Raw genomic sequence first — 25,730 nt, 5'->3', positions numbered from 1 at the left:
AAGCATGGCACGTGTTTATCTGTTTCATAGGTTTCATTTTTAAAAGCAATTAGAAGGAGCAGCCTAACACAGTCTATCATTCTACTAAGTAATGCAGTTGCATGCCTTTGTCTTATGTCGGTATTCACTTCAATTCAGGCACTAAGATTTCACTTTACAAAAGCGCCCTTATTTTGAAAACTCAACGTAGAACGAGTGAGGGTCAGGATTCGAGTTTGAATGAAATTGTAATTAAATAATACAAATACAGTAATATAATATTCTGAGAGCTGGGGTTATCGTGTTAAATGCAGTAATATAATATTCTGAGAGCTGGGGTTATCGTGTTAAATACAGTAATATAATATTCTGAGAGCTGGCGTTATCGTGATAAATAAATAACAAGCCGAGGTCCCAATGACGAGAAAAAAGTCATGTAACTAGTTTTAAATAACAAATGTGTATAATTATGTAATATTTAAAACGTTAAGTATGTAGTGTGGAGTATATGATTGCTTCAAATGTCAAATAAATAAGTTAAACAACTTCCCACGCTTCTGTTAAAAAGTTTTTTTTGTATAAACCCCGCCCAACTCATTAATAATGCGTATGGACTTCCAGCCCCGCCCATAATACCGAGCAGTGGACTGTGTGAAGATATTTTTAACAAAACCACAAGATGGCGCTGCAGATCTTAGTAATGATTTGAACAAACTGAAATGCGCCGTTTCTAATGTCTGGATATTTGCAATAATTAATTCCTACATAAGATCAAACGAAAATGATAGTAAAGTGGATTGATTAGCTTGTCTTACGTAAAAAGGCCATTAGCTAACGATGTGACGTGCTGGCAATGCATCCTCTGGAGTAAGACATTGCTGTCAGTAGTTTAACATCAATGCTGAAAAATATAAATGTTATTAGATGTTATTTGTTTTAAATGCGGGAGGAAGTTCTCTGTTTGCTTGCCTTGTCTGTCAGGAAATGTGGTTACACTCGCACTTCCAAGGTCATTTCAGCAGTTTTCAAGCATGTCAGTCAATAGGGGAAGCAGCTGATTGGTTACTGACCGGAAATAAGGCTTTGAACGGTGGGGACACTTTCACTCCCCAGGGGACCACGAGGCAAGGCGTGCAAATAGAGATTTATTTAATTTGAAAGCAAGGCGTGCAAACAGAGATTTATTTAATTTGAAAGCAAGGCGTGCAAATAGAGATTTATTTAATTTGAAAGCAAGGCGTGCAAATAGAGATTTATTTAATTTGAAAGCAAGGCGTGCAAATAGAGATTTATTTAATTTGAAAGCAAGGCGTGCAAATAGAGATTTATTTAATTTGAAAGCAAGGCGTGCAAATAGAGATTTATTTAATTTGAAAGCAAGGCGTGCAAATAGAGATTTATTTAATTTGAAAGCAAGGCGTGCAAATAGAGATGTCTTTCATTTGAAAGCAAGGCGTGCAAATAGAGATTTATTTAATTTGAAAGCAAGGCGTGCAAATAGAGATGTCTTTCATTTGAAAGCAAGGCGTGCAAATAGAGATGTCTTTCATTTGAAAGCAAGGCGTGCAAATAGAGATTTCTTTCATTTGAAAGCAAGGCGTGCAAATAGTTTTCTTTCATTTGAAAGCAAGGCGTGCAAATAGAGATTTATTTAATTTGAAAGCAAGGCGTGCAAATAGAGATTTCTTTCATTTGAAAGCAAGGCGTGCAAATAGAGATTTATTTAATTTGAAAGCAAGGCGTGCAAATAGAGATTTATTTAATTTGAAAGCAAGGCGTGCAAATAGAGATTTATTTAATTTGAAAGCAAGGCGTGCAAATAGAGATTTATTTAATTTGAAAGCAAGGCGTGCAAATAGAGATTTATTTAATTTGAAAGCAAGGCGTGCAAATAGAGATTTATTTAATTTGAAAGCAAGGCGTGCAAATAGAGATGTCTTTCATTTGAAAGCAAGGCGTGCAAATAGAGATTTATTTAATTTGAAAGCAAGGCGTGCAAATAGAGATTTCTTTCATTTGAAAGCAAGGCGTGCAAATAGTTTTCTTTCATTTGAAAGCAAGGCGTGCAAATAGAGATTTATTTAATTTGAAAGCAAGGCGTGCAAATAGAGATTTCTTTCATTTGAAAGCAAGGCGTGCAAATAGTTTTCTTTCATTTGAAAGCAAGGCGTGCAAATAGAGATTTATTTAATTTGAAAGCAAGGCGTGCAAATAGAGATTTATTTAATTTGAAAGCAAGGCGTGCAAATAGAGATGTCTTTCATTTGAAAGCAAGGCGTGCAAATAGAGATGTCTTTCATTTGAAAGCAAGGCGTGCAAATAGAGATTTCTTTCATTTGAAAGCAAGGCGTGCAAATAGAGATTTCTTTCATTTGTTTTAAAATTAAAATACACGATTGCTAACAGAGATTTCTTTAATTTGTTTTAAAATGATAAGACTTGCTTGCTAACACAGAGATTTCTTTCACATGTGAGATCTGTAGAGTGAGTGGATGTGCATGGCATGGACAGTTGACGGGATTATTGTGTTAGCTACAATTACTTTAAGTGCAGCAAAAATTGGGTGAATAGCAAAATGCGTTTTTGATATCACAGATGTGTGTGGTAAAGCACATTACAAACTTGGCAAACCATTGTAAACTATGGTAGTTACTGTGCTTTAACTGTGAGTTGAGGAGTTGTTTCTCGCCTCTTATTAGCACTAGCAGTATTATCACTGCCCCACCCCCTTCTCATTTCAGAGCTCTTTGGGTTCTTTGATGTATGTGATGCTTCGTTTTTGGAGTATGTGTGCATTTCAAAGACTAGGCTGCAGCACAGGAAGGAAGTCATTAGAAACCATGAAGCAAACATGCTTTTAAAATCTCTATGCCTCAAATGAATGAATGACAAACAAGACCCGTAGAAACCAAACAATATATTAAATATTACATACCGTTCTATTTACATTGGCCAACCTATACAAACGATGCCTTTAAAATGGACACTGAACAAATAACAGCGTTTGCAAATAAATATGTAGTGCTTTGTGCTTCATGTTAATACTATGTAATTTAATTTCTATGTAAATATATCGCAATAGTCGGGTAGTGATACAATTGTGTGCCAATGTCGATAGCGGCGTGGACAGGGTTAATTCTGCGAGGAATGTGATTGACACGCGGCGCTTGCGCCTCGCTCGCGCATCAAGCATGCGTAGTTCTGAGCTGAGGGGACTTCAGAAATCTCTCGAGCAGAGAAGCGGTCGGCGAGGCAGGGGTGAGTGAGCGGCGAGCATGATAACTATATACAAATTCATGTTTGAATTCAGTATAATACAATTATGGTACACATCCCAATATATATATATGCTAATTGGAAGGTACCCGGGTGACCTCCGGTTTTAAAATAACATTTAAAAACATTAGTTGGGGATCACTTTGTTGTCACAGTGACCGTCAGGTGTTACATAATTTAAATAACGTGCTGTCGCATGTAACGCAATTGTAAATACAGTGTAGTATCAAATACCACATTGGATAATTAGAAATTGAATAAGCCTTACAAACTTTGAATGCAGTTTCGACACGGCCTTATCAGCGTGCACTTCTTAAACTTAGCGACATGAGAGATACTGTCCTAGTTACAGACACAGTACGACTATTAGTGCTGAAGTTAAAGTTATCTCCTGAATCATAAACCACAAAGACAGCCTGCACCAAAATGCAAAGTCTTTGAAATGTTCAATATTTGTTGTTCTGTTAACGTGTCGCCGATATACGCAGTATGGGGGCGTCTTGGGTCTCATTGCTTTGTGTATTTGTCATCTATTTCATTATATTTCATTATATTATTAGTTGTCACTCGGTATGCAATTATTCTGTGTCTTGTAACTGCACTGTTGTTTGTATACTGCGGAGCTCTGCGGTTTGGCTCAGAAAGCATATTCCAAAAGTGGCGAGCGGATGCAATCGAGCCGGGGTTTATAATTTAGTGTAAGTTACAGTTTTCACGAGTGAAGGAAACTATTGCTAAGGTGGAAAAAAAAGCGCAGACAACTTTATTTTGGAGGCTCCGAATGATAATTTATTTCCTGGGTAAAGTGATACTACATCAAGGAATGAACGGAAATATTGTACAGACTGTGTTTCAGCATTACCAGAACCCAAACACGAGAGTAACGTTTACTAGTTCGCTCAGCAGCAGTGTGGATTACAAATGCAAACTCAGTGTGGATGCAAATTCTGTTTTGTATTTAGGGAACCATAGTAACCAGGGTTGGGGTCGGAGTGGTGATGTCATTCAAACAATGGATGTTCATTCGCAGGTTCTTCAGGTTACCATGGTAACCTGCCTCATACCTTTGGGGTTTGGCTTGAACTGGGTGCTTGACTGATTAAGCTTTGCATGGTCCTCATTGTTATCAAGCCTGCCGATGTGTGCAGTGTGCCCTGTTGTTTAGTGGTGTATTTTGGTGAGCAGGAGGAATGATAGAGGTGTGGATGATATAGAGAGGTGTGTGCGATATAGAGCGATGTGGATGATGTAGAGAGATCTGGTGCTGGAGGTGCAGAGTCCTCCTGCTTAATAGGCATCATTAACTAATAAGCTGATTCAGACCTGGAAGGAGGTTGCATTGGTTAATTAAGGCCCACACTACACCCCTGTGAATCTGGAGCCCGTGCCCACGGATGACACTGCACTTCTTAGCATGAAGGTTATGGCTTTGTTTCTTCAACACAAGGTGCGTTTTATTATAATACATTTCATTTTGAACTCTGAAGTTCTCCTTGACCGATTGCATCGCTCCAGAGATCAATGTATCTTGATTTCAGCATCTGATCACGTCGCTCCATGATCCACCATTGTACAACAAGCCTGAGGATCTGTATACGGTATAGCAGTATTGATGGTCGTTCTCAACTCCTTCAGGCCCCTGTTCTGAGTGCTGTGTTTGTAATGTCCACGCGCCAAAACATATCAGAAAGCATTCTGGGATATTGGAGGATGCACCAAAAATTGTGTTCGTTATTACAGCGTCCACACTTCTGACAAACCGCACTAGCTGATGAAATTTAATTAGAACCGGACACGAGACTACCCCCTGAGGTGATCTCGAGTCCGGTATTAAACGCTGCGTAGTGTAGGTGCTAACCGTATTTAACACTTTTAAGCCTGTTTAAAGGCATAGTGTGGACAGGGCCTTGGTGCAGGTGGACAAAGACTAGAATATCTCGACTTTGAGCACTGGAATTGTTTTTATTCATACAATTTGAAAAGGACACAACAAAAAGGCATTATGTCACTAAAGAGGAACTAAACCAAATGGATAATTGCGTACAGTATTTGGTTTGCTTCCAAAGCCACAGAACGACCCATGTGGTTTTACAAATGGCCAGGTCCTGGAAACAATCCATTGCCTGTGGAATTGCCTTCACTAGAAATATGTGCTAGGCTGTGCTGGGTAGATTGCAGTTCTGTAGTATTGACCAAAGGAGTAACAGGATTTCAAATCTATGTTCCTACCTCTTAGTACTGCAGACCGTGTTATCACTGGTGTTGGTTGATTGTCTCTTGTTAGTGTGCTTGTTATTTGTATGTTAATTTGGGTGTTGCTGACATTTCAAATGCAATAAAGATTAAAAGTTGCTGCTCCTTAATGGTACGTAATCGCACCCTGTGCTTCACTCGCATGTTGACCTACAACACAGGAAGTGAACAGGTACCAGGTGCAAGCAGTGGAAAAACAAGCAAAGGACACAATGCTGCTTCTAAGAAACAGATTTTAAGCCTTAAAGCATTCCTGTAAATTCTCTCAGACATAACATGCACCATCTACTCGTAATGATGAATACAGAGAAATTACAGTTATATAATGCCATTTAAAAGGAACATCGGTAATTCTCAGAAGTATTCATAATATGATCGACTAACTAGAACTGCTGTTGTGAATGTAGAAAGTCCGGGATGGGTTGTGTCTGATGCTGCCTTTGTGACATAATTCTACACCACTATTACTGTTTGCAACTCCCTCATTGGTCAAGACTGGAGGCGGAAGCTTGTTACTGTTGCGGATTGGCTAGCTGGTCATTCCAGAGGAGTGGGTGGGGTCCCAGGTGTTTGTGCTAAAGAGAGAGAGAGAGAGAGTCTGTGTGTGTGTGTGTGTGTTTGTGTTTTAGTCTCTGAGAGGCTGTGTTATCCCTGTAGATTACTGCAGAGTCCCTAAAGCAAACAGACCATCACCAGAATAAATCAAGAATATCCGTGTATTCACAAAACATCAAAGGAAACCTGAAATGTACATATGCCTTGACAAGTCACAGATCATCTGTATGGAAATGAGCAAGTCTGATTTCAAATTGCTTTCAAGTCAAGTTCCAGTCAATGGCAGATGGAGCCCTGGCTTAAGAGACACCCTACTCTGAGATCCTAACTTTTCCAGCTGCTGTAGTTTGTTTATCCAAACTTTAGTAGCTGCAGCCCACACTGTGAAAGCCCTGATTGCGCTGAAAGGCACAGTGAAGGGAGCAGTTTCACAGCAGCAGTCTCTGCTGTGACCTCAGGGCTCCAGCAGAGGAAACGCTCCCAGGCATTCAATAGCAGCCCTGTGCTGCAATCACTGTCGTTCTGGTGTCCAGTCAAGCATTAAAATACAGACCTTTCCAATAGTAGCCTCCTTCCTGAATGACATTGCTGAGAGGAAGAGCAGCAATGGGGTGTGTTGTAACGTTGCCCCCAACACTGGTCCTCAAGATCCCTTCCAGCACAGTCTTTCCTTCCAGTAAAGTCCTTGATTAGTTAATTCACCATTAGCTGCTTCAATTGACTAATTAAGGACATGTTTGGAATACATAGCTGGACTGGAATGGGTCCCGAAGGCTAGTTTCACATTAGCCACCTTTAAACTCTTTTTATTAATCCGATGTGTGTTTGTATTACCCCCCTATTAACTTCATACAGAACAAATCCATTGGAGAGTAATTGGTAATGGAGGTCAGAAGTCACAGGTTCTGTGTGAAAGCATGCAGTGTAAATACAGCTTTGAAACTTTTTGTGTTTGGATGTTTCATTGTTCCTTAAAAACACGGGACTGGATAGCTTGTAGTATGGATCTTAAAATTGGTATGCCTTCAGAATTGAAACCAAACATGCTAAATTGCACATTGTTATAAACCCAGCCTGATCTCAAACCCAGCCTGATCTCCGCTCTGCCCCCAGCACTCCCAGGTCAGATAGCCTGTGTGTGGGATTCCAGCTCAGCATAGCTTTGGAAACCCCAGTCCTAGAACAGTCTGTCCTCCCTGTGCCAAGGTGCTACTCTATTTATGGCATTCTTTATCAGTGCTATTAAAAAAAAGATACATTAATAACACTGATAAATTGCTCTGATAGTAAACCAGCTTGTCTGTAGGCAAGACGCTTTGTCATTTTTTAAAAAGCTGCTCTTCAGGTTAGACCCTAGACTTTGCAACACAATCTCCCCTTTTGTTCCTGTGCGTTATGATGGGCTGTTGCCTTTCTGTCCTGTCTAAGTTCCTATTGTATGGGTTACCTGTGATTCTCGATTGTTGTTTCTGCTTACTAGCTGTCACAGCAAAAGTGTCCCCTGCTTCACTGGGGTGCTTGATTGAAGTCTTAAAAGGAGTTTTAACATAACCTTAGGCTGTGCCAGAACCACAGGACAGTGTTGGGACAGAGTGTGCAGACACTACTGTACACAGGGAGTGGTGAGGACTGGAATAGAAACATTCTTGACCCTTTAAGGTGTGACTTGACAGTTTTTAAGATCATATATTTTCTGTTCTGCTTATGTCAAACATTTTTAATCGTATAAAACAAGGAAGAAAATACTTGCCTTTGTTCTGAGAGACGGCTGCAAGGATCGTTTAAACGGTGAACGTAAAATAAAAACCCTGAACTTTACTCTAGAAAACGTTTAACTGAAAAGGATGTTCTTCTGGTGATCTTGCCCTTACTCAATCATTTACAGATTGGGGACCCTTGGTGGCATTTCTCAGCTTGTGTCTTTCTCTGTTCCTGGCAGACTGTTGCTGGCATGCTGTTTCTGAAGCACGCTCTCGGGCCGGCACGGCGCTGCCTCTACAGGACACAGAGGTACAGTATGGGGGGGGTCACGTTTTACCACATTTTACCATACACTAGTATTTTGGAGATATTAGCCACTAACATTCACTTTACTGTGACTACAGCAGATTCTTTAGGGTTATACTACAATCATGGTCGTTTTAGCCAATTGGAGCTCAGATAGCCATCCATTTATTATGCAGCATAAAACCAAACCATCTACACCCTAATGCTATTAATGCTAAACGTGTCACTATAGCCATGCACTTATACTGTGCTACAGCCCCAGATGAAACCAGTATCACATACAGTATGTGCCTTAGCTTAGAACATCTGTCGATTCTCTTACTGAAGATGCAGAACACCTCTTCAACTTGAACGCAGTAAATCTGTCTTTTTTTAGGGACCAAAGTCTTTTTATAGGGACCAATGATTGGGACAATAGAGCCACTCTGAAGAACAAGCAGCTTTATATATAAAATAATAATGATTGTTTGTGCCTTGAAGTTATAACTTGGGTGTTAAATTGACATCCTGGATTGGTGTTCCCACTATAATATAAAACTGTACAATATAAAAATGTGTGCGCTTGGCATAAGATCAGCATGCATAAAGTCATGTAGAATGTGACATCAGACCCAATCAAAACGGTTTGGATTCCAAAGTCAAGGCCCTGCTGTTTTATTAGCGCAATAGTTAAATAAAAACTCTGAGCGATCCAGCCTGCGGTGCATATCAAACGCTTCACTGCCAGTGGAAGGAGACCGTGATGCAGAGAAATACCAGTATGAGTTCAACACAAATGTAACTTAAGATACAAATAAATGCTACAATCGAATAGTAATGAACTTGTGCATGCACTGCCAGCGCATTGGGGGTGGCTGTTATGAATTGAAGGACTTGACAGCCCACCAGCCTGTCCTCAGGTACATACATGTACATTACTTAATTAGCAGCAGTAGTTGTAGTAGTATGTTGTAAAACTAGTTTTCTGTCCTGTGGTCTGTAAGTAGTAGACTCCTAGAGTCACGCAGCTACTTGTCCCAGAGATTAGCATTAATTGTGTTTCCTTGGTGTTGATAACAGGGCGATAGAGACTCTCCTTATCTCCTGAATGCAGTGAGAGCAGCAGTTCAGAACACAGGCACTCCTTGATAACACGGTCTCTCGTGCTGGGGGGAGATTAAGAGCTTCACTTTCATTATAGCTAGACTAATTGACACAGCAGAAAAACATCAATTTGGTGTTTGTCCAAGCTTGAGTGAACATACAAAGGTTATTTATCACACAGCACAAATCCTTAACCATGCAGTTATACTACAGTCCCAGATCACAATTAGACAGTTCGTGTGGCTTGGTTCAGTTCAAGCACGGCACGGCTCGGTGTGGTTACGGAAGCCCTGCCCGGCGCCTCTGTACTGACCAGCTGAGCTCACGAGACATGCAGGTCATTAATGTTGCAGTGCATCATACAAAAGTAACAGCACTCTATGGAGGGCTTTTTGTGATTTTGTAATTTTTTGGGGGGATTGATTAAAAAAAAAAGATCCCAATACAGTAATCCGTCACATATCCACCCTAGCTGTTTATCTGCCACGATCAATCTCTTCAGCAATGTTAGTGTATTATTGAACAGAGAAGATTAGTTCAGAGATTGTAGATCCCACTAAAGTATTCATACACTGTGTTCTATGTGCTCCGTGCGTGCGCTGCCATTGCTGATAGTGTCACGTGAGCTGTTCAGTGTGTTGATATGTAAATAAATCCTGTTCACCTGTATCAACTTCAACCTCCGTCTCGATCTCCTGCCTGTCACTCAGCAGCGAATGCACGCACCCACACAAGCATTAATACCCTGTATCTTTCTAAACAAGGGATTTAGGGGAACTCCATAATAAAAGCTGAATCTCAAAACAATAACTGTGTGAATAGTGATTGTTACAGCTGTGTATAATGGTATTTAAAACAGGACTCATTTATCTGCCTTTTTACATATCCGCCCTTACTCTGGTCCCACTGCAGTCGGACATGTTAAACCGGAAAGTAAATCTAACATCCCTAATTGAAGCAGAAATGTGTGCTGAAATATAATCTGCATCCAGCTGGTTTGAAAACATTGGCTTTGTATTGTGAAGCTGTACTGGGGAGTAAAGTGAACTCGGTGAGCGACTGCGATCATCTGTCTTGACAATGAGGATCCTGTGTAACCCTGTCTGTAGGCACTGGAGAGCTGTAATCCCCTGGCTAATGGTATTAAAAAAGAAAACATTAAAATCATTGCCTTTCTGGGCCTCAAGATTTGAACTGAATGGATTTTCCACAGGAATCTTACAAAGTGACAACCCCCTTCTTTGCTGATGTGCTTCTGTGTTTAATATAGGAAGCCTGGAAGTTTAGTAACCTAAAGTAAATATATAAAGTCCAGCCTGGGTTAATCATTGCTTTAAAAAAAAAACAGGTATTATTTTTCAAAGCGTTTCACAGCTAGCTTGCCTGTCAGCTGCTTAGCAAATGATGCCTTCTACCTAGGGGAGTTACTGTATGTCTGGAGCTTGGCTCTGTCTACTCACTTTTATGGAGGACAAAAGTAATTAACCTCTTAAGGTGACGCCTGTTTAATGAAACCCTTCGTTCACCAATAGCTTCAGAGCTTCACCATTTTCATACAGTCTGATTCACTGTGCAGTGTTTCCTCCCTTAGAGCTGCTTAAACAACTCTTATTAGTAAAGCTAGACTCTGTCGTGACTTTTTCATGCTGTGATCAGAGTGATCAGCTCCGAGCAGGTTTTCCAGGCTTCTGGTTGTCCAAACTCCTGGCACCCACCTGCTCACTTCAATAATACAACCTGGAAATGAGAAGCTGCAGCATATTTTAAATATCTCACTTTCCCAGGTCATACACCCTGCTGTCGGGGCTGATGGAGTAGCAGCCATAGGCAGACTGGCTGACGAAGGACAAGCCGGCTGCTGAAGAGACTGGTTAAAGCAGGAAGGTGCTGTGAACGTGTGTGAAAGGGTTTTGTTTTGGGCTGGTAAACGGCTTAGCCGTCCGGCCGTAGTTAGGGAAGAAGAAAGTTTCCGTTGGTACTCCAAAAAGGAGTTTGGTTTTTGTTTGGTTTTGTTTTTGTTTCGATTATTGTAAATAATAAAAGTGCACCCAAGTGCTGATAAAATCAGTTCTGTGTCTGTGTGTAAGGGTGAAAGCGCGAGCCGTCCGCGGTAAGGCGATCCGCCTGTTTGTTTGTTTGTTTTTCAACACAGCTGTTGTCCTATTAGAAGTGTAGTGATTCAAAATGGGTTCTTTTTGTTAAAGTTCTGATGCCACCTCTCTTTCCTGCTTTCACCTGAAGAATAGACCTTTGAGGTCTTGAAAACTTTTCAAGCGATTTAATTATTGTTTAGTTCGTCCAATAAAAGGGATCACATCTCCTCCTCTTTATCTTTTTATTATGACTCAAATTTTGAGCAATTGAGAACAATTGCAGATATCATAAAAAAGGTAAGGGATAGTAAAACAGATGTCATTTACGCAGGTCAGGGCTGACTGTAGCCAGTGCAATTGGCTCAATGCACGGATAACATAAGAATAAGCTGACATTACTGACTGAATTACCAAAGGGATCTGTGCAAATATAGATAATGAATGTCTCTGAACTAGGGAACACATTATTCCTGGAAGCTCAGTTAGCAATTCCACCCTTTGATAAAATTCCAAATTTTTCTATGGAGGTAATTAACAAGGTAATGCCTTAACAGGCTCTGAGCTCCGTCTCTCATGCACAATCTGAGCCAAAAATTAGGTACAACGTCCGAAAAGCGTCTCGGTATGTAAATTTGCCAGTTTGAACGTGAGACGGGTTAGAAAGAAACTAAAAGTAACACATGTTTTGACTCCAAGTCTTATCAACAGTCAAAACATTTGTTGTAGTTTCTTTTAGTTTTTCCACTTCGGCTTTAGAGTTCACTTGAATCTGGGTGGGGATAAATCAGCTTGCTACAGACTGGTACAAAAGTACAGACCTGACTGACCTGAAGAAGAGTCACAGCCGATTAAAACCAGAGAACAGATCTCTTTGTATGGTACACTTCTTTGAAAATGGCTGCCTGTATGTCATGGATGATTAGAGATCGGGCAGTGACGTGTTTTTTATAATTTTTTTTTTTATATCAATTTAGTCGTTGCCAATTTGATATGTCCAGTTATTTTTAGGCTCAGCACACCGCTACCACCCCTGCCCTGAGGGGCGAAGACGAACGCACGCTGTCCTCCAAAGTGTGTGCCGTCAGCCGCCCGCTTCTTTACACTCTGCAGACTCACCATGCAGCCACCTCGGAGCTACAGCGTCGGAGGACAACGCAGCTCTGGGCAGCTTGCAGGCAAGCCCGCAGGCGCCCGGCCAGACTACAAGGGTCGCTGGTGCGCGGTGAGCCGAGGACACCCTGGCCGACCTAACCCTCCCTCCCCCCGGGCGACGCTCGGCCAATTGAGCGCCGCCCCCTGGGAGCTCCCGTCCACGGTCGGCAGTGGAATAGCCTGGATTCAAACTCGCGACGCAGGGCAGTGACGTATTTGTTCGTCTTTTCTCGAAGGAATAGGGTAATTTGTTTGTAATGAAATCAGTAATCTATGTACCTCTCGTTATTCTATAGGTACATTGGACTATAGGTAGAACAGTTACAGTCCACACTATACTGAATTGAATTTTCTGGCTCTCTGATTTTACAGCCAAAAGTATTGATGGTTTTGATAAAAAAAAAAAAATAGTTACATTCAAAACATTTCTCAAACATTTTTTACTACCATATTTGCTGGCTGCAAGATCCAATAGTACAGTATTGCGTACTGTATTGAATTAGCTGGCTCTCAGATACCCAGTACAGAGTTCTCTACACTAGACTGTATTGAATTAGCTGGCTCTCAGATCCCTAGTACAGCACTGAGTTTTCTATACTAGACTGTATTGAATTAGCTGGCTCTCAGATCCCTAGTACAGCACTGAGTTCTCTGTACTAGACTGTATTGAATTAGCTGCTCTCAGATCCCCAGTACAGAGTTCTCTACACTAGACTGTATTGAATTAGCTGGCTCTCAGATCCCCAGTACAGCACTGAGTTCTCTATACTAGACTGTATTGAATTAGCTGGCTCTCAGATCCCCAGTACAGCACTATCTCTATACTAGACTATTGAATTAGCTGGCTCTCAGATCCCCAGTACAGCACTGAGTTCTCTATACTAGACTGTATTGAATTAGCTGGCTCTCAGATCCCCAGTACAGCACTGAGTTCTCTATACTAGACTGTATTGAATTAGCTGGCTCTCAGATCCCTAGTACAGTACTATCTCTATACTAGACTATATTGAATTAGCTGGCTCTCAGATCCCTAGTACAGTACTATCTCTATACTAGACTATATTGAATTAGCTGGCTCTCAGATCCCCAGTACAGCACTGAGTTCTCTAAACTAGACTGTATTGAATCAGCTGGCTCTCAGATCCCCAGTACAGCACTGAGTTCTCTAAACTAGACTGTATTGAATTAGCTGGCTCTCAGATCCCTAGTACAGTACTATCTCTATACTAGACTGTATTGAATTAGCTGGCTCTCAGATCCCCAGTACAGCACTGAGTTCTCTATACTAGACTGTATTGAATTAGCTGGCTCTCAGATCTCCAGTACAGCACTGTGTTCTCTATACTAGACTGTATTGAATTAGCTGGCTCTCAGATCCCCAGTACAGCACTGAGTTCTCTATACTAGACTGTATTGAATTAGCTGGCTCTCAGATCTCCAGTACAGCACTGTGTTCTCTATACTAGACTGTATTGAGTTTGCTGGCTCTCAGATCCCCAGTACAGCACTGAGTTCTCTATACTAGACTGTATTGAATTGGTTGGCTCTCAAATCCCCAGCACAGAGTTCTCTATATTAGACTGTATTGAGTTTGCTGGCCCTCCTAGATTTTTCTATATACAGACTGTTCTGTTTGTTTAGGCTGCTGGTGCGGACCCCGCTGTTTTACCCACAGGTCTGTGCGGACAAAGGCTGTGTGCGCTGGCAGAGTGGCGAGGGCGGCAGAGACTGGAATCCAAGATGGCAGCACATGGTGGCAGGGCTGGCAGCAGGGACTGGCATGGTGCTGGCATTCGGGCTGTACCACAGACAGGTGAGGAGGGGGGACTAGAAAGAACAGAACGAGTCTGGATCATTTACACCCCCCTTTTTAATGCTTTATTTGTGGCGCTGCAATACTACACGCTGCTCTGTACAATGGCATGATGCCAAAACACTGGTAGAACTAACCCTGCACACAATGCCCTCAATAAAGTACATTATTGAAATGATCAACTGCCAGGAGTTTGATGTTTTAATGCACTCTTCCTCGCTTATAGCTGCATGCACAGCTGCTATTGGTAAACCTACACACAATCAAAACTGTGACTTCCTCATGCTGTGATCTCTTAATGCAGAGCACATTTACCAGGGGCCTAATTGTTCGAACTCCTGACACCATGTTAATACCAAACCTAAACTAGAGAAGATCTGAAACCCATGTGCAGGTCCTGTGAGTTTCAAGCCCTGCTGTAATGTTCGTTGTGGAGGATAAATCAGTAGAAAAGAGGCCATCTCTAGAAATGTTGGCTAGAACAGTGCTTTAATTCATACACGTTGTGCTATAGGTACATACCAAACCCCTCCAGGCAGTTTCTATCATAGTAAGATCCTTTTATCTTCCAATCCCAGCCCTTCCTTTGTCTTGTTTTGCCAGGAGGAGCAAGCAGCCTCAGAGGAGCAGTTAGCCGGCTCCGCAGGCAGAGGAGGGGAGGCTGTCTTCCCAGAAACAGCGGCTCCAGTGGGGGCGTACCCTATCTTCACCCGGGAAGAGGTCACCAAACACAGGACGCTGCAGGACGGGGTGTGGGTGACCTTCGGGGACAGCGTTTATGACATCACAGACTTTGTAGGGCTGCACCCCGGGGGCAGTAAGATCATGCTAGCAGCAGGGGGTGCCCTTGAGCCCTTCTGGGTGATGTACGCTGTCCACAACCAACAGCATGTGCTGGAGCTCCTAGGAGAGTACAAAGTGGGGGAGCTGAGCTCAGAAGACAAGAAGAAAGGATCAGGGGCAATTTCAGACCCGTACGCCAGCGACCCTCCAAGACACCCGGCTCTCAAAATCAACAGCCTGAAGCCTTTCAACGCAGAGCCGCCCTCGGAAATCCTGTCGGAGAACTTCCTCACGCCAAACGCCTTCTTCTTCAAGAGGAACCATCTCCCCGTCCCGGAGGTGGACCCGGAGAGATATCGGCTAGAGATTTCCGGGGAAGGCTTGCCGAAGGCTGTATCCCTAACCCTGGAAGATCTCAAGACCAAGTTCCCCAAGCACACTGTGACGGCCACTCTGCAGTGCGCAGGGAACAGGCGGTCGGAGATGAACAAGATCAAGCAGGTGAAGGGGCTGGACTGGGGCATCGCGGCGATCAGCAATGCCCAGTGGGGAGGGGTGCGGCTGTGCGAGGTCCTGGAGCACGCTGGATACCGCCACGGGGGTGCCGCCCAACACGTGCAGTTCGAAGGTCTGGACAAGGATGTCTCCGGGACTCCTTACGGGGCCTCCATCCCGCTCCGCAAGGCCCTCAGCGACGATGGGGACGTGCTGCTGGCTTACGAGATGAACGGGGAAGAGCTGCCCCGGGATCATGGTTTTCCGCTCAGGGCGGTGGTGCCAGGGACAGTGGGAGCCAGGAACGTGAAATGGCTCGGCAAAATCATCGTGAGCGCCGAAGAGAGCAAGAGCCACTGGCAGCAGAACGATTACAAAGGCTTCTCCCCCTCCGTGGACTGGGACACGGTGGACTTCAAGTCAGCCCCGGCCATCCAGGAACTCCCGATCCAGTCTGCGATCACAGAGCCGCGAGACGGGGCGCTGCTGGAGAGGAGCGGGGAGCAGGTGACCGTCAGAGGGTACGCCTGGAGCGGGGGCGGCAGGGAAGTGGTCAGGGTGGACGTTTCTCTTGACGGGGGCAAAACGTGGCAAGTGGCCACACTGCGGAGCGGGGAGGACGCTCCGCCTCTGGGCCAGGCTTGGGCCTGGAAGCTGTGGGAGTTGAGCGCCCCCTTTCCCCCGGAGGGTGAACAGCTGGATATTGTGTGCAAGGCCGTGGACAACAGTTACAACATGCAGCCGGACTCTGTCGCCCCCATCTGGAACCTGAGGGGAGTGCTGAGCAATGCCTGGCACCGGGTGAGGGTGTCTGTGAAGAAAGACTAGACAAAGATAGGGAACTCGGCAGGGAGACTTATTACCAATGAATGAGGTTGAATGGGGTTTAGTGCAGGGCTGCCCAGTTCTGGTCCCTATAACTTCAGAACTCCCCTCCTGTCAGCCTGTATTGCTCAGCTGAAGGTCAGTAGAATTGACTGATAACTGACTGTACTGATCAAACTCTTGGTCAATTTAACACTTGGTCTATATAAGTTAAAACTTAAAACAAACTTCCCAGACCCAGTCAATATAATTGTACAAATGATATTGTTAGACTGATATTACTTAAACTAACTGTTTAGTATTGAGCAGATGTATTCTCGCATCCTTCACAGTACCACTCTATAGCTGTTGTATAGAGGACTGGAAGCTGACAGTATTCCCAAGCTGTTGCTGTTAGCCTGCATTGGTAGCGACCCTTTAACTTACTAGTCTAATTACTTGACTATAGACTGTATTGCTAGTCTGATAGGATAGCCTGTACTACCAAACCAACCATGTTTCCCAGACTATTATATATAGATAACAGACCCAAGAGCATGGAGCAGCAGCTCCTTTTATCTTGATATTAACGAAGGTTCATATGAAGCACTTCGGACATACAGGCTGTGAAAAGGGAGGGGGGTTAAGGGTAGTTCTGGAACGAAGACTCAGGGAATACCCCAGGTGCCGTCCTTCCAAGCAGTTTGGCCATCCACCGAGTTCCGTAGAGCACCAGTCCAGATGAAAACCAATCAAATAAAGAGAATGGCTTTTTAGTCTGTATGATTTGTATTGTTAATTTTTGTAATTGGGGATGTGGGTCAGATTTACATTGTAGAAGTTCTCTGTCTCTCTCTCTCTCGTGCACATTGATGTATTATCAATCCCTAAAGCAAAGATTGTACCCAAACGACTGTTAATCATTGAATCTAAAACTGTACTGTATGTTCGTGCTCAAAAAGGAGAGAATGGGCTTTTGACTGTGGCTTTGATTCGATTAAAAACATGTTTTGGTGCCCCCTTGTGGAGAAGCATTACGTTCCTTCTGGAATCATGACATTTGTATCAAAGCGACAGGACAGGACTGCAGCTGCACTAATTATAAATAAATAAATAAATAAGATTTCCATGCATTCTCTCATTAAATCATCATTAAGAAATGGTCCAGTGTCTCCATTTAAACACACACCATGTTAAACCATTGTCACCCTACACCTTATTCACTGCAGTGTAGTCGTGCTTGCGTTTGTTTTGTCCAGCCCCTGTATTTTCAATGCATCCATCCACTGTGGGTAGCAAAGCTGTCTCAACTCTAACTATATATTTACACATTATTATTACAGAGTGGTTGTAAAGTCAGACTAAGCAGCAGCAGTGGAAGTGCTCCAAAACTTTCCATTGAAATTTGAATTTAGTGACTAACAAAAATGTAATATTTACTCTGGGTGTTGTTTTCACCTTTTAATGGAGCTGCCCACTATGTAGGTCATTTTTCCTACTTTTCATCATTATTGTCAAACTAAGTGTAGCTTACAAAAAATAGTTCCATAAAATGTCTCTGCCAAGCACATCTATTTATTATATAATGTGCAGTTTTGAAAGAATGACATGTTCTAGCAGACTTCATTTCAGAACAGGATCTCGGGGGGCTGCACTGGGTTAAAGAAAACGGTGTTTGGAAGCCGTGCTTTGGACTGTCTTGTACGGGTCATTTCACCTGGAGAGTGACATTTTCACTGGCTTCTCTCCCATCAACAACCAATCAGATGAAATGACCAGAGGGTACAAGTGCAGATAGCTCCAGAACGGGGGGAATTGTTTGAAGATACAAAGTAGGAAACCTTAAAATGAACACAACTGCACAAGTGGACCCACATAGGATTGGAAATGCTGTTAGAAATAAGAGTGTGGCAATAGACAAGTTCATTCCTGTAGCCCTGTGGGGTTCCACCTACACACTGTCAAAGCGGTGTGACTCATACCAGCTTTTAGAACTGGTTTTATAATCAGCCTTGTATATGGATCGATTTATTTGTAGTAGTTATAAATGTGTTATTGAAAATGAATGAAATGCAATTGCAACACTGAATTGTAATCCCCTTTCTGTTCTAAACAGAGGTGGGGAGTTTCTTTAATGATTGAAACTTGTTTCTTGTTAAAGTATCCAGCTGGGTCTGGCTCCACTTTACAATATGCAATATGCAGATAAGTGAACTAAGAATCCAAATATTGAATCACAGGGATAAGGCTGCAGAATAATGAATGTACCAGGAATGTTGACTTTGTGATTATTTTTTCTGTCAATAAAGATCATTTTGCCTCTAAGGATTAACAAATACTTTTTCAAGATAAAATTTACACAGCAGTAAAAACAGTCTTAAATATCTAAGAAGCTTTCAACATTGAAAGATAAAAGCATACTATAGCACGTGTGCTGATGCTATTGCATGCTCCGTCTGTCCTGTGCTGTTCATAGAGGCATAAATAAAATCACACAAACTGACATACTGTAGCCACTAGAGGGAGATAAAGATTCACATACCCAGAAAACTGATCTACTGAATCACCAGATGGCTCTTCTGTAATGTTACATAATCTCATATCGGTCAACTAGAACACAGGCTACAGAAAAACGGTTTTAATAAAACACTATTTGAGAAGCTGCAATTAGAAATGTACATAATACAGGTACAAATTTCAGGTATAGAAAAATGAGGATGTGTTTTAGTGGACATGTCCATCGAGACATTATTTTTACCAACATGAGGAGGCTACTGGGCCCATCAAAGCTGGTCCGGTTCCTAACAGCTGACTGATCTCTGAACTTTGTCAAGTTGGGTCTTAAAGGATCCCAGTGATTCAGCATCAACAACATGGCTGGGTAATCCATTCCATACCTCATAACAACTACTCACTGTAATTGCTAACATCATAGAAGTTTTTTTTTTTTTTTTAAACTAGTTTTGTTTTATCAGTTTGTTCATTTTAAACGTTCATGTAGCACATGAGTTGCTTGATAGAAGCTTTTTAAAGTCAGAATAACAGGCGGGTCCCACATAATGAATGGAAGCTCCCAACAGGTCAGGCTAGTGGAAGAGTACAGCCGCTCCGTCACCCTGCTGATGATCATTCCTGCAGCTGCGGGGGAGCGGTTACAAGCTGGGAATCGGGCTGGGCAGCCAGCATGTCAATAAAACCACAGACACGGTCACAACAAGTACTGCAGATTCATAAGAAAGTTTAGAGGCCATTCAGCCAATCTTGCTCGTTTGGTTGTTAGTAGCTTATTGATCCCAGAATCTCATCAAGCAGCTTCTTGAAGGATCCCAGGGTGTCAGCTTCAACAACATTACTGGGGAGTTGGTTCCAGACTCTCACAATTCTCTGTGTAAAAAAGTGCATCCTATTTTCTGTTCTGAATGCCCCTTTATCTAATCTCAATTTGTGACCCTGGTCCTTGTTTCTTTTTTCAGGTCAAAGTCGTCCCCTGAGTCGACATTGTCAATACCTTTTAGAAATTTGAATGTTTGAATCAGATCGCCGCGTAGTCTTCTTTGTTCAAGACTGAATAGATTCAATTCTTTTAGCCTGTCTGCATAAGACGTGCCTTTTAAACCCGGGATAATTCTGGTCGCTCTTCTTTGCACTCTTTCTAGAGCAGCAATATCCTTTTTGTAACGAGGTGACCAGAACTGAACACAATATTCTAGATGAGGTCTTACTAATGCATTGTAAAGTTTATTTTTCATAGATCCCTTCTTCAATTTCAGTATCTCCCATATGATATTTATAATGCACATTTTTATTGCCTGCGTGCAGTACCTTACACTTTTCTCTATTAAATGTCATTTGCCATGTGTCTGTCCAGTCCTGAATGCTGTCTAGATCATTTTGAATGACCTTTGCTGCTGCAGGCGTGCTGACAATAACATCTACACTTCACAGTAAAGGGATTTTTAATGGAGGTATTTGTTGGACTACTGTAACACACACACACATTTATGCGCCATAAAATACAGGTCTATTTACATTGCTTTAACTTCAGAAGACGTTTCCGGCCCGCCGCCGGAAGTGCATTCGTTTACAAGATGGCGTCCCCATATGTGTCGGGTGAATCTGGTGAGCTTGGGGGTGTTAATGTGCTTTTTAATAGTCTTTAAAGAGAAGGGTTCACGAACAAGGTCTGTCGTGTCAGTACCAGAGGGGAGTTTTCAAGTAACTCGCTGTAATAAACAGTCTGTGCGACTGAACAGTACTCCGTGCAGTGAAGGGACGGGAGCTGCGGGCAGGGCACTGTGTTTGAAAACTGCTGTTCAGTGAATTGAAATTTGGGAACTTAACGAAACTAAAATGTTATTCTTTAAGTTTAAAAACGTGGGATTCTGCTTCGCACTACTGCAAATCGCATTTAAAAACAACGTGTTTTTTACAGTACCGCAGACTCGCTATATACGCCCACCACAGCCCTCAAATCCAGAGACGGCTTTTTTCATTCAAACGTGGTTTCACGCAGTTTTAAGGTTTAAGATATACCAACTTACAAACAGCATAATGTTCTAGTATCTGATAATACTAAATATCAGTAACGCAAAATGCTATCTGTATAAATGTGAGCATAACTGCGAAGTATCTTGTGTATATAAACCAGCGCTGAAGGAACTGGTTGGAACAAAATCCTGCAATGGAGTAGAGAAGGGATTGGAAGTGCTTCCTCTCCCTGAAGAACATATTCTGTATTCAGAGCTTTGATAACTTTAAGTGATGCAGCTTCTGTTTGGTTTCCTCAGGGAAGTACATCGCGGCCTCGCAGCGTCCAGACGGGACCTGGCGGAAGCCTCGGAAAGTGAAGGATGGATACGTGCCTCAGGAGGAGGTGCCTGTGTGAGTCTGCGCCGCGCCCTGTCCCGCCAGCCTTTAATGTTAAATAATAAACACATTCAAACCTACAAGTCTTTCTCCAGGCACTTAACCTGAAAGACTTGTAGCCTTTGAATGTATAAAGTGTATTTTTAAACGTAGCACTCTTAACGGTTCATGTAGACTCTTCATTGCTTGCTAAGTGTTGTGTGTGAATCAGTTTCATAAGCTCTTCCAGGTCTTTCACCTCTCTGTCACATTCCAACCTCACCTTCGTAAGAAGTGCTTTTTTTTTTAAAGCTGGGATAATTGGCAAGCCTGGCAAGAATGTTAGCAAACACAAATAATAGGGATTAAACAGAGCTTGGTCTAAGGAAGGTGCTGCTCTGGATTCAGGTGTTGAGGTTTAAACATAGGTCCCTTTCCATAATTCTCCTTGTTGCATGATCAGAATGCTCCAGGAAGGTTCATCGAACGCTGTGGTTATTTCACTCCCGAGGAGAGCCGGACCCAGCCCTCTGAACTCCTCATGGTGTTCGGCTATCGTTGTTCCTGGAGTAACTACAGTAGTGTATGAATGTTCATGGGGTATCCTGTAGCTGTCAGGTTCAGGTGGATGGGGTAGATTTTCTGTAATTTTCTGCTGAATGTTTTTCTTCTTTTCTCAAAGCTACGAGAATAAATACGTCAAGTTCTTCAAGGGCAAGCCTGACCTGCCTCCGGGGATGAATCCTGAAGTGGCACAGGCCAAACAGCAGGGGGCGCCGGTGAGCACTGACACAGCCGGGCTCTCCAAAACAGCCAAGCGCAACCTGAAACGAAAAGAGAAGCGGAAACAGCAGCAGGGCAAGGGAGGCGATGGAAAGGAGGACGATGAGGAGGAGGAGCAGGAGGAGGAGCTGAGCGCTGCAGTGGAGAAGCTGGAGATCAGCAACCGGGCGCCCCAGCAGAACGGCAGCAAGCCCCAGCAGAACAGCAGCAAGCCCCAAAAGAACAGCAGCAAGCCCCAGCAGCAGAAGCAGGAGGCCCACGCCAGCTCTGCCACTGACAAAGCCAAGAAGATCAAGAACCTGAAGAAAAAGCTGAGGCAGGTGGAGGACCTGCAGCAGAAACTGGACAGTGGAGAGGTGACAGAGCCGACTCCGGAGCAGCTGGAGAAGCTGGCGCGGAGGAAAGCCCTGGAAGCTGAGATCGCAGAGCTGGAATCGTAGGCAGGGCTATCCAGAGCCATCCAGGGCTGCCCTGCATTCAGTTACCTTTCCATCCCACAACCTCAGAAAGCACATTTGCCCATCCCTTTCCAAACAGCTTTCTTCCGCAGCAGCAGAACGTGTGTAATTCATAAAATACATTTCAGTAAAGGTGTAGGGGGCAGTGGGTCGTGTTGGTGGAAATGGGCTAAAGACTGGTTCATACTATACTATAAACTGTACGCTATTCACTGCACTGTACACCCTGCGTCACAGGTGCATTGGTGAGCTGGAGTTGAGGGGGTCATGAATACTGAACTGCTTGTTGAGGTGCTGGGACTGGAATTCCCTTTTTTAAGTCAGACCTCCAGTCTCTAAGCAGTCCTGTGTTTTAGAGCTACGCTGACCTTGTCGAATAGACTCTGAGCGATCAGGCCCATGCCAAACTTAACCCTGCTAGACCCACCCTCGTTGCCTTGATGTCTTCTGGCAGATCATTTCTATAGAGCTTTAAAACAAACAGAAACCTTTTTATTAGCGTCGCTGCATTCTCAAAGTCCCTGGTTATGTTCCTGCTGTATTTTCACTTGGCCTTTATTTTATTGTTCTTGCTGTTTGCAAGGATTCCGAGTGGTTCTGTAACTCCAACGTTGAGTTATTAGCTGATGGAATGGGCTGCTCAGTCCTGGGAATAAGGATTCTCCAGGCAAGCTGAAAGCCAGGGGGAATTCAGAGAAACATGCTGATAACCCTGTATCAGAGGAACAGAACCACTCAGAACGATTGCAAACAGCACACTAGAGTCAGGGCAAGTCGGGTGACATTTGAAGCGACTCGCTGTTTAAAATGAGTGCTGATCGGGTCTGACAGTGTGTTCCTCAGTCCTGTTCAATTTGATAGGAAAATAAGGTAATTAATAGAAACCAGGTGTTGTTGGCTTACCTGTTTACATCCTCGCTGCAGGAAGAAACTGAAGCCGGCTTCTTGTGACTCAAACAAATACGTTTTGGGTCTTACTTGAGATTAAAATGAAACACAGTGCCAGTATAGTGCTCCTAACTAATCATGCACTCTTTTTAAAATAAGGCTGTAGAAAAGCCTGCCGCTCATGTATAGAATTTTTTTTTTTCAGTTTTCAGAACTCCACAGTTGTGACATATAAAAAGAGGAACGATTCTCAGCTGCGCAACATATATGCAATATCAGAAAAGCAATGCGAAATTCCTGTACTAAGAAAACAAAGACAGATTTAAATGACCATTTCTTTCTTTTTTACTGCCCCCTTAGGTCCGTATGTTTGCAGTCATTCGGAGAGCTTCTGGCTGCAGCTACTCTCATACTGTGGTGGTCGTGTTCTCTTTTTATAAGGCTGTGTTGAGGTGCTCAGAGTTCAGGAGCTGCTCTTCTGTTCTAGCTGCCTGCCACAGAGACATGTCTTGGAAGCCACCTTGTGATCAGCTGCTTTGAATCCAGTTTCCTTTAGTTGACCTGCTGTGCACTATATGGAGCTGGCATTTCCTAATATAAAAAGCTCTGATTCCATTCCATTATGGAGGTCTGTGGCAGGCAATGAGAACTCGGGGACAGCTCCGGAGCACTCTGTCATCTTAACATCTTCACACAATGACTGTTGAGTAATTGCAATAAGAACCGATAATGATTACAAACACCATGAAAAGTAGAAAAAAAAAAGAAGCTATGAAAAAATTCATTTGAAGCTACTTTTAAATATGCAACGAACAGTATGCAAGCAGAAACCCAACAGGATGGTGTGTGTGTGTGCTGGGAGAGTTGTCTTTTGAACTGGACAGGTTCACACTGCTTCGCAATGGCTGTCTGTGACTTTTGGAAGGGACTTGTTAAAAGTGTGTAGATGCACTCTTCAGTTCTTTCAGGTTTCAGTTCTTGTTTAGCACTCATGTATGGGGTGTTGGGATTGTGTCTCCCATGCTGTGCCCATCTCCTAACTTCTTCCAACTCATTTCCAGTTCTGTTGTAGCCACTGTCATGAACCAAGCTTTATTGTGTAAAAAAAAAAATATACATTTGTTACAGACACCATTGTGCTAAAAACTAGGCGATGGAGCCAAAGTGGCTGTATAGGAATCCAGTTTCATAACCTTTAGAACGATAAAGGACTAAGGGGAAGAAACTGGCTCCATTGTGGCTCCAAACATGGTCAGAATCATGAACTAAACTGACTTCAGCAGGAGCCAAAATGGCAGACCTGTAGCTGCAGTTTCCTCACTGTCTGTGCTCTGGGAGTATAGGAGCTGATGAAACTGTGCGCTCCAACAAAACTGCCACAAGGTCTTGTATAGTACATCCATTTTTAAATAAAGTTTTCCACAAGGATATACCCACGACTTTGTCTTGTATTGTTTGTTTCCGGGAGGGGGGGTGAGTTTGGTGCTCCTCAGTCCTGCTCTGGACACCCCCCTGCCTGCCGCTGTCCCGGCCTCTCTCATGCAGACGGTCCATGGTGTTGAATCCTGGGGGGGTTGACTCATTTCACTTGTGATCTGGGCAGTCGGATTTAAACCCAGGCCTCCATTCAGCTATGGCTGTCTCTCAGCTGCACGCTCTGTCTATGTGTATATGTAGAGTAGCGGGCTGGCAGAGTTAACAAGGTCATCTTGTCACTTGATTTGAATCGGTCCCAGTGCTTTCTCCATGTTTACTCAAAGCCAGCCCACCTACTCTACATATTTATTACCCCACAATTAAGTTCCATCACTGCACCAACTCTCCACACAGCTCGGGAGACCGCCTCTTTACACCCAGGAGCTCAACAGCGGAGGTGAGCCACCAGGAGAACAAAGACCAGCCCAGCAGGTGTCCACTAGAGTAGAGTCCGCTGCGGCGTGACGAGGAGAAACAGTCCCTGATTGCCTCCCTAACCCGCAGGAGCGCCACAGCCAATGCTCCCTGTGGAATCCCCAGCAAAGACCAGGAACGATAAGTCGTAATAGTGGAGCAACAGAACCACGTGCATATAAAATAAGAAAGGAATTTGCTCTTTAATTCAGGATTTGCAAACATGTAAAACACAAAGCTACTGTATACTTGCTGTAGGCATATGATCTGATTGCAGCGAGACCATTGGAGTGGGTTTGACCTACAAAGGACCAGGAAGCATTGTCATTGATGTGCATATTCCAAACTGAAGTATAAAACACAAGCACAGAACCTAAAGATCTTCAACAGGAACGAAGCGGGGCAGTGATTGTATTGCTTGTTCTAATAAGGTTTTAAAACCTCTGTTTCCTTCAATAGGGTTCCTGCTGAGTAATACAGGCAGACAAAGCATGGGGAGAACATGACCACAGGTTGAGATGCGATTGTAAAATAAATCACTGGTTAGTCACATCAGTAACCTAAGGATGTATA

General features: G+C 43.2%; 2 protein-coding genes across 3 annotated transcripts; both read left to right on the top strand.

The window, feature by feature from the left end:
• Positions 1 to 3,115: 3,115 nt before the first annotated feature.
• Positions 3,116 to 18,618, top strand: LOC117966892 (sulfite oxidase-like). 2 transcript variants are annotated; one of them, XM_059011324.1, is made up of 4 exons: positions 3,116 to 3,237; positions 8,003 to 8,073; positions 14,040 to 14,211; positions 14,815 to 18,618. In XM_059011324.1, the coding sequence occupies exons 2-4, from the start codon at positions 8,015 to 8,017 to the stop codon at positions 16,315 to 16,317; spliced, it is 1,734 nt and encodes a 577-aa protein (XP_058867307.1). In that variant the 5' UTR covers positions 3,116 to 3,237; positions 8,003 to 8,014; the 3' UTR covers positions 16,318 to 18,618. The 2 variants fall into 2 exon arrangements, with proteins under 2 accessions (XP_058867307.1, XP_058867308.1); XM_059011325.1 differs by having other exon boundaries at positions 3,164 to 3,248.
• Positions 18,619 to 20,338: 1,720 nt separating this feature from the next.
• On the top strand, positions 20,339 to 24,704 carry LOC117966917 (partner of Y14 and mago-like). The gene is made up of 3 exons (XM_034913826.2): positions 20,339 to 20,412; positions 21,081 to 21,174; positions 21,821 to 24,704. Exons 1-3 carry the CDS (start codon positions 20,382 to 20,384, stop codon positions 22,359 to 22,361), a joined length of 666 nt encoding a protein of 221 aa, XP_034769717.2. The 5' UTR covers positions 20,339 to 20,381; the 3' UTR covers positions 22,362 to 24,704.
• The last annotated feature ends 1,026 nt before the right edge of the window (positions 24,705 to 25,730 follow it).

Source organism: Acipenser ruthenus, chromosome 42 (assembly GCF_902713425.1).
Source record: "Acipenser ruthenus chromosome 42, fAciRut3.2 maternal haplotype, whole genome shotgun sequence".
NCBI lineage: Eukaryota > Metazoa > Chordata > Actinopteri > Acipenseriformes > Acipenseridae > Acipenser > Acipenser ruthenus.
This window is presented reverse-complemented; position numbering and strand designations above follow the sequence as displayed.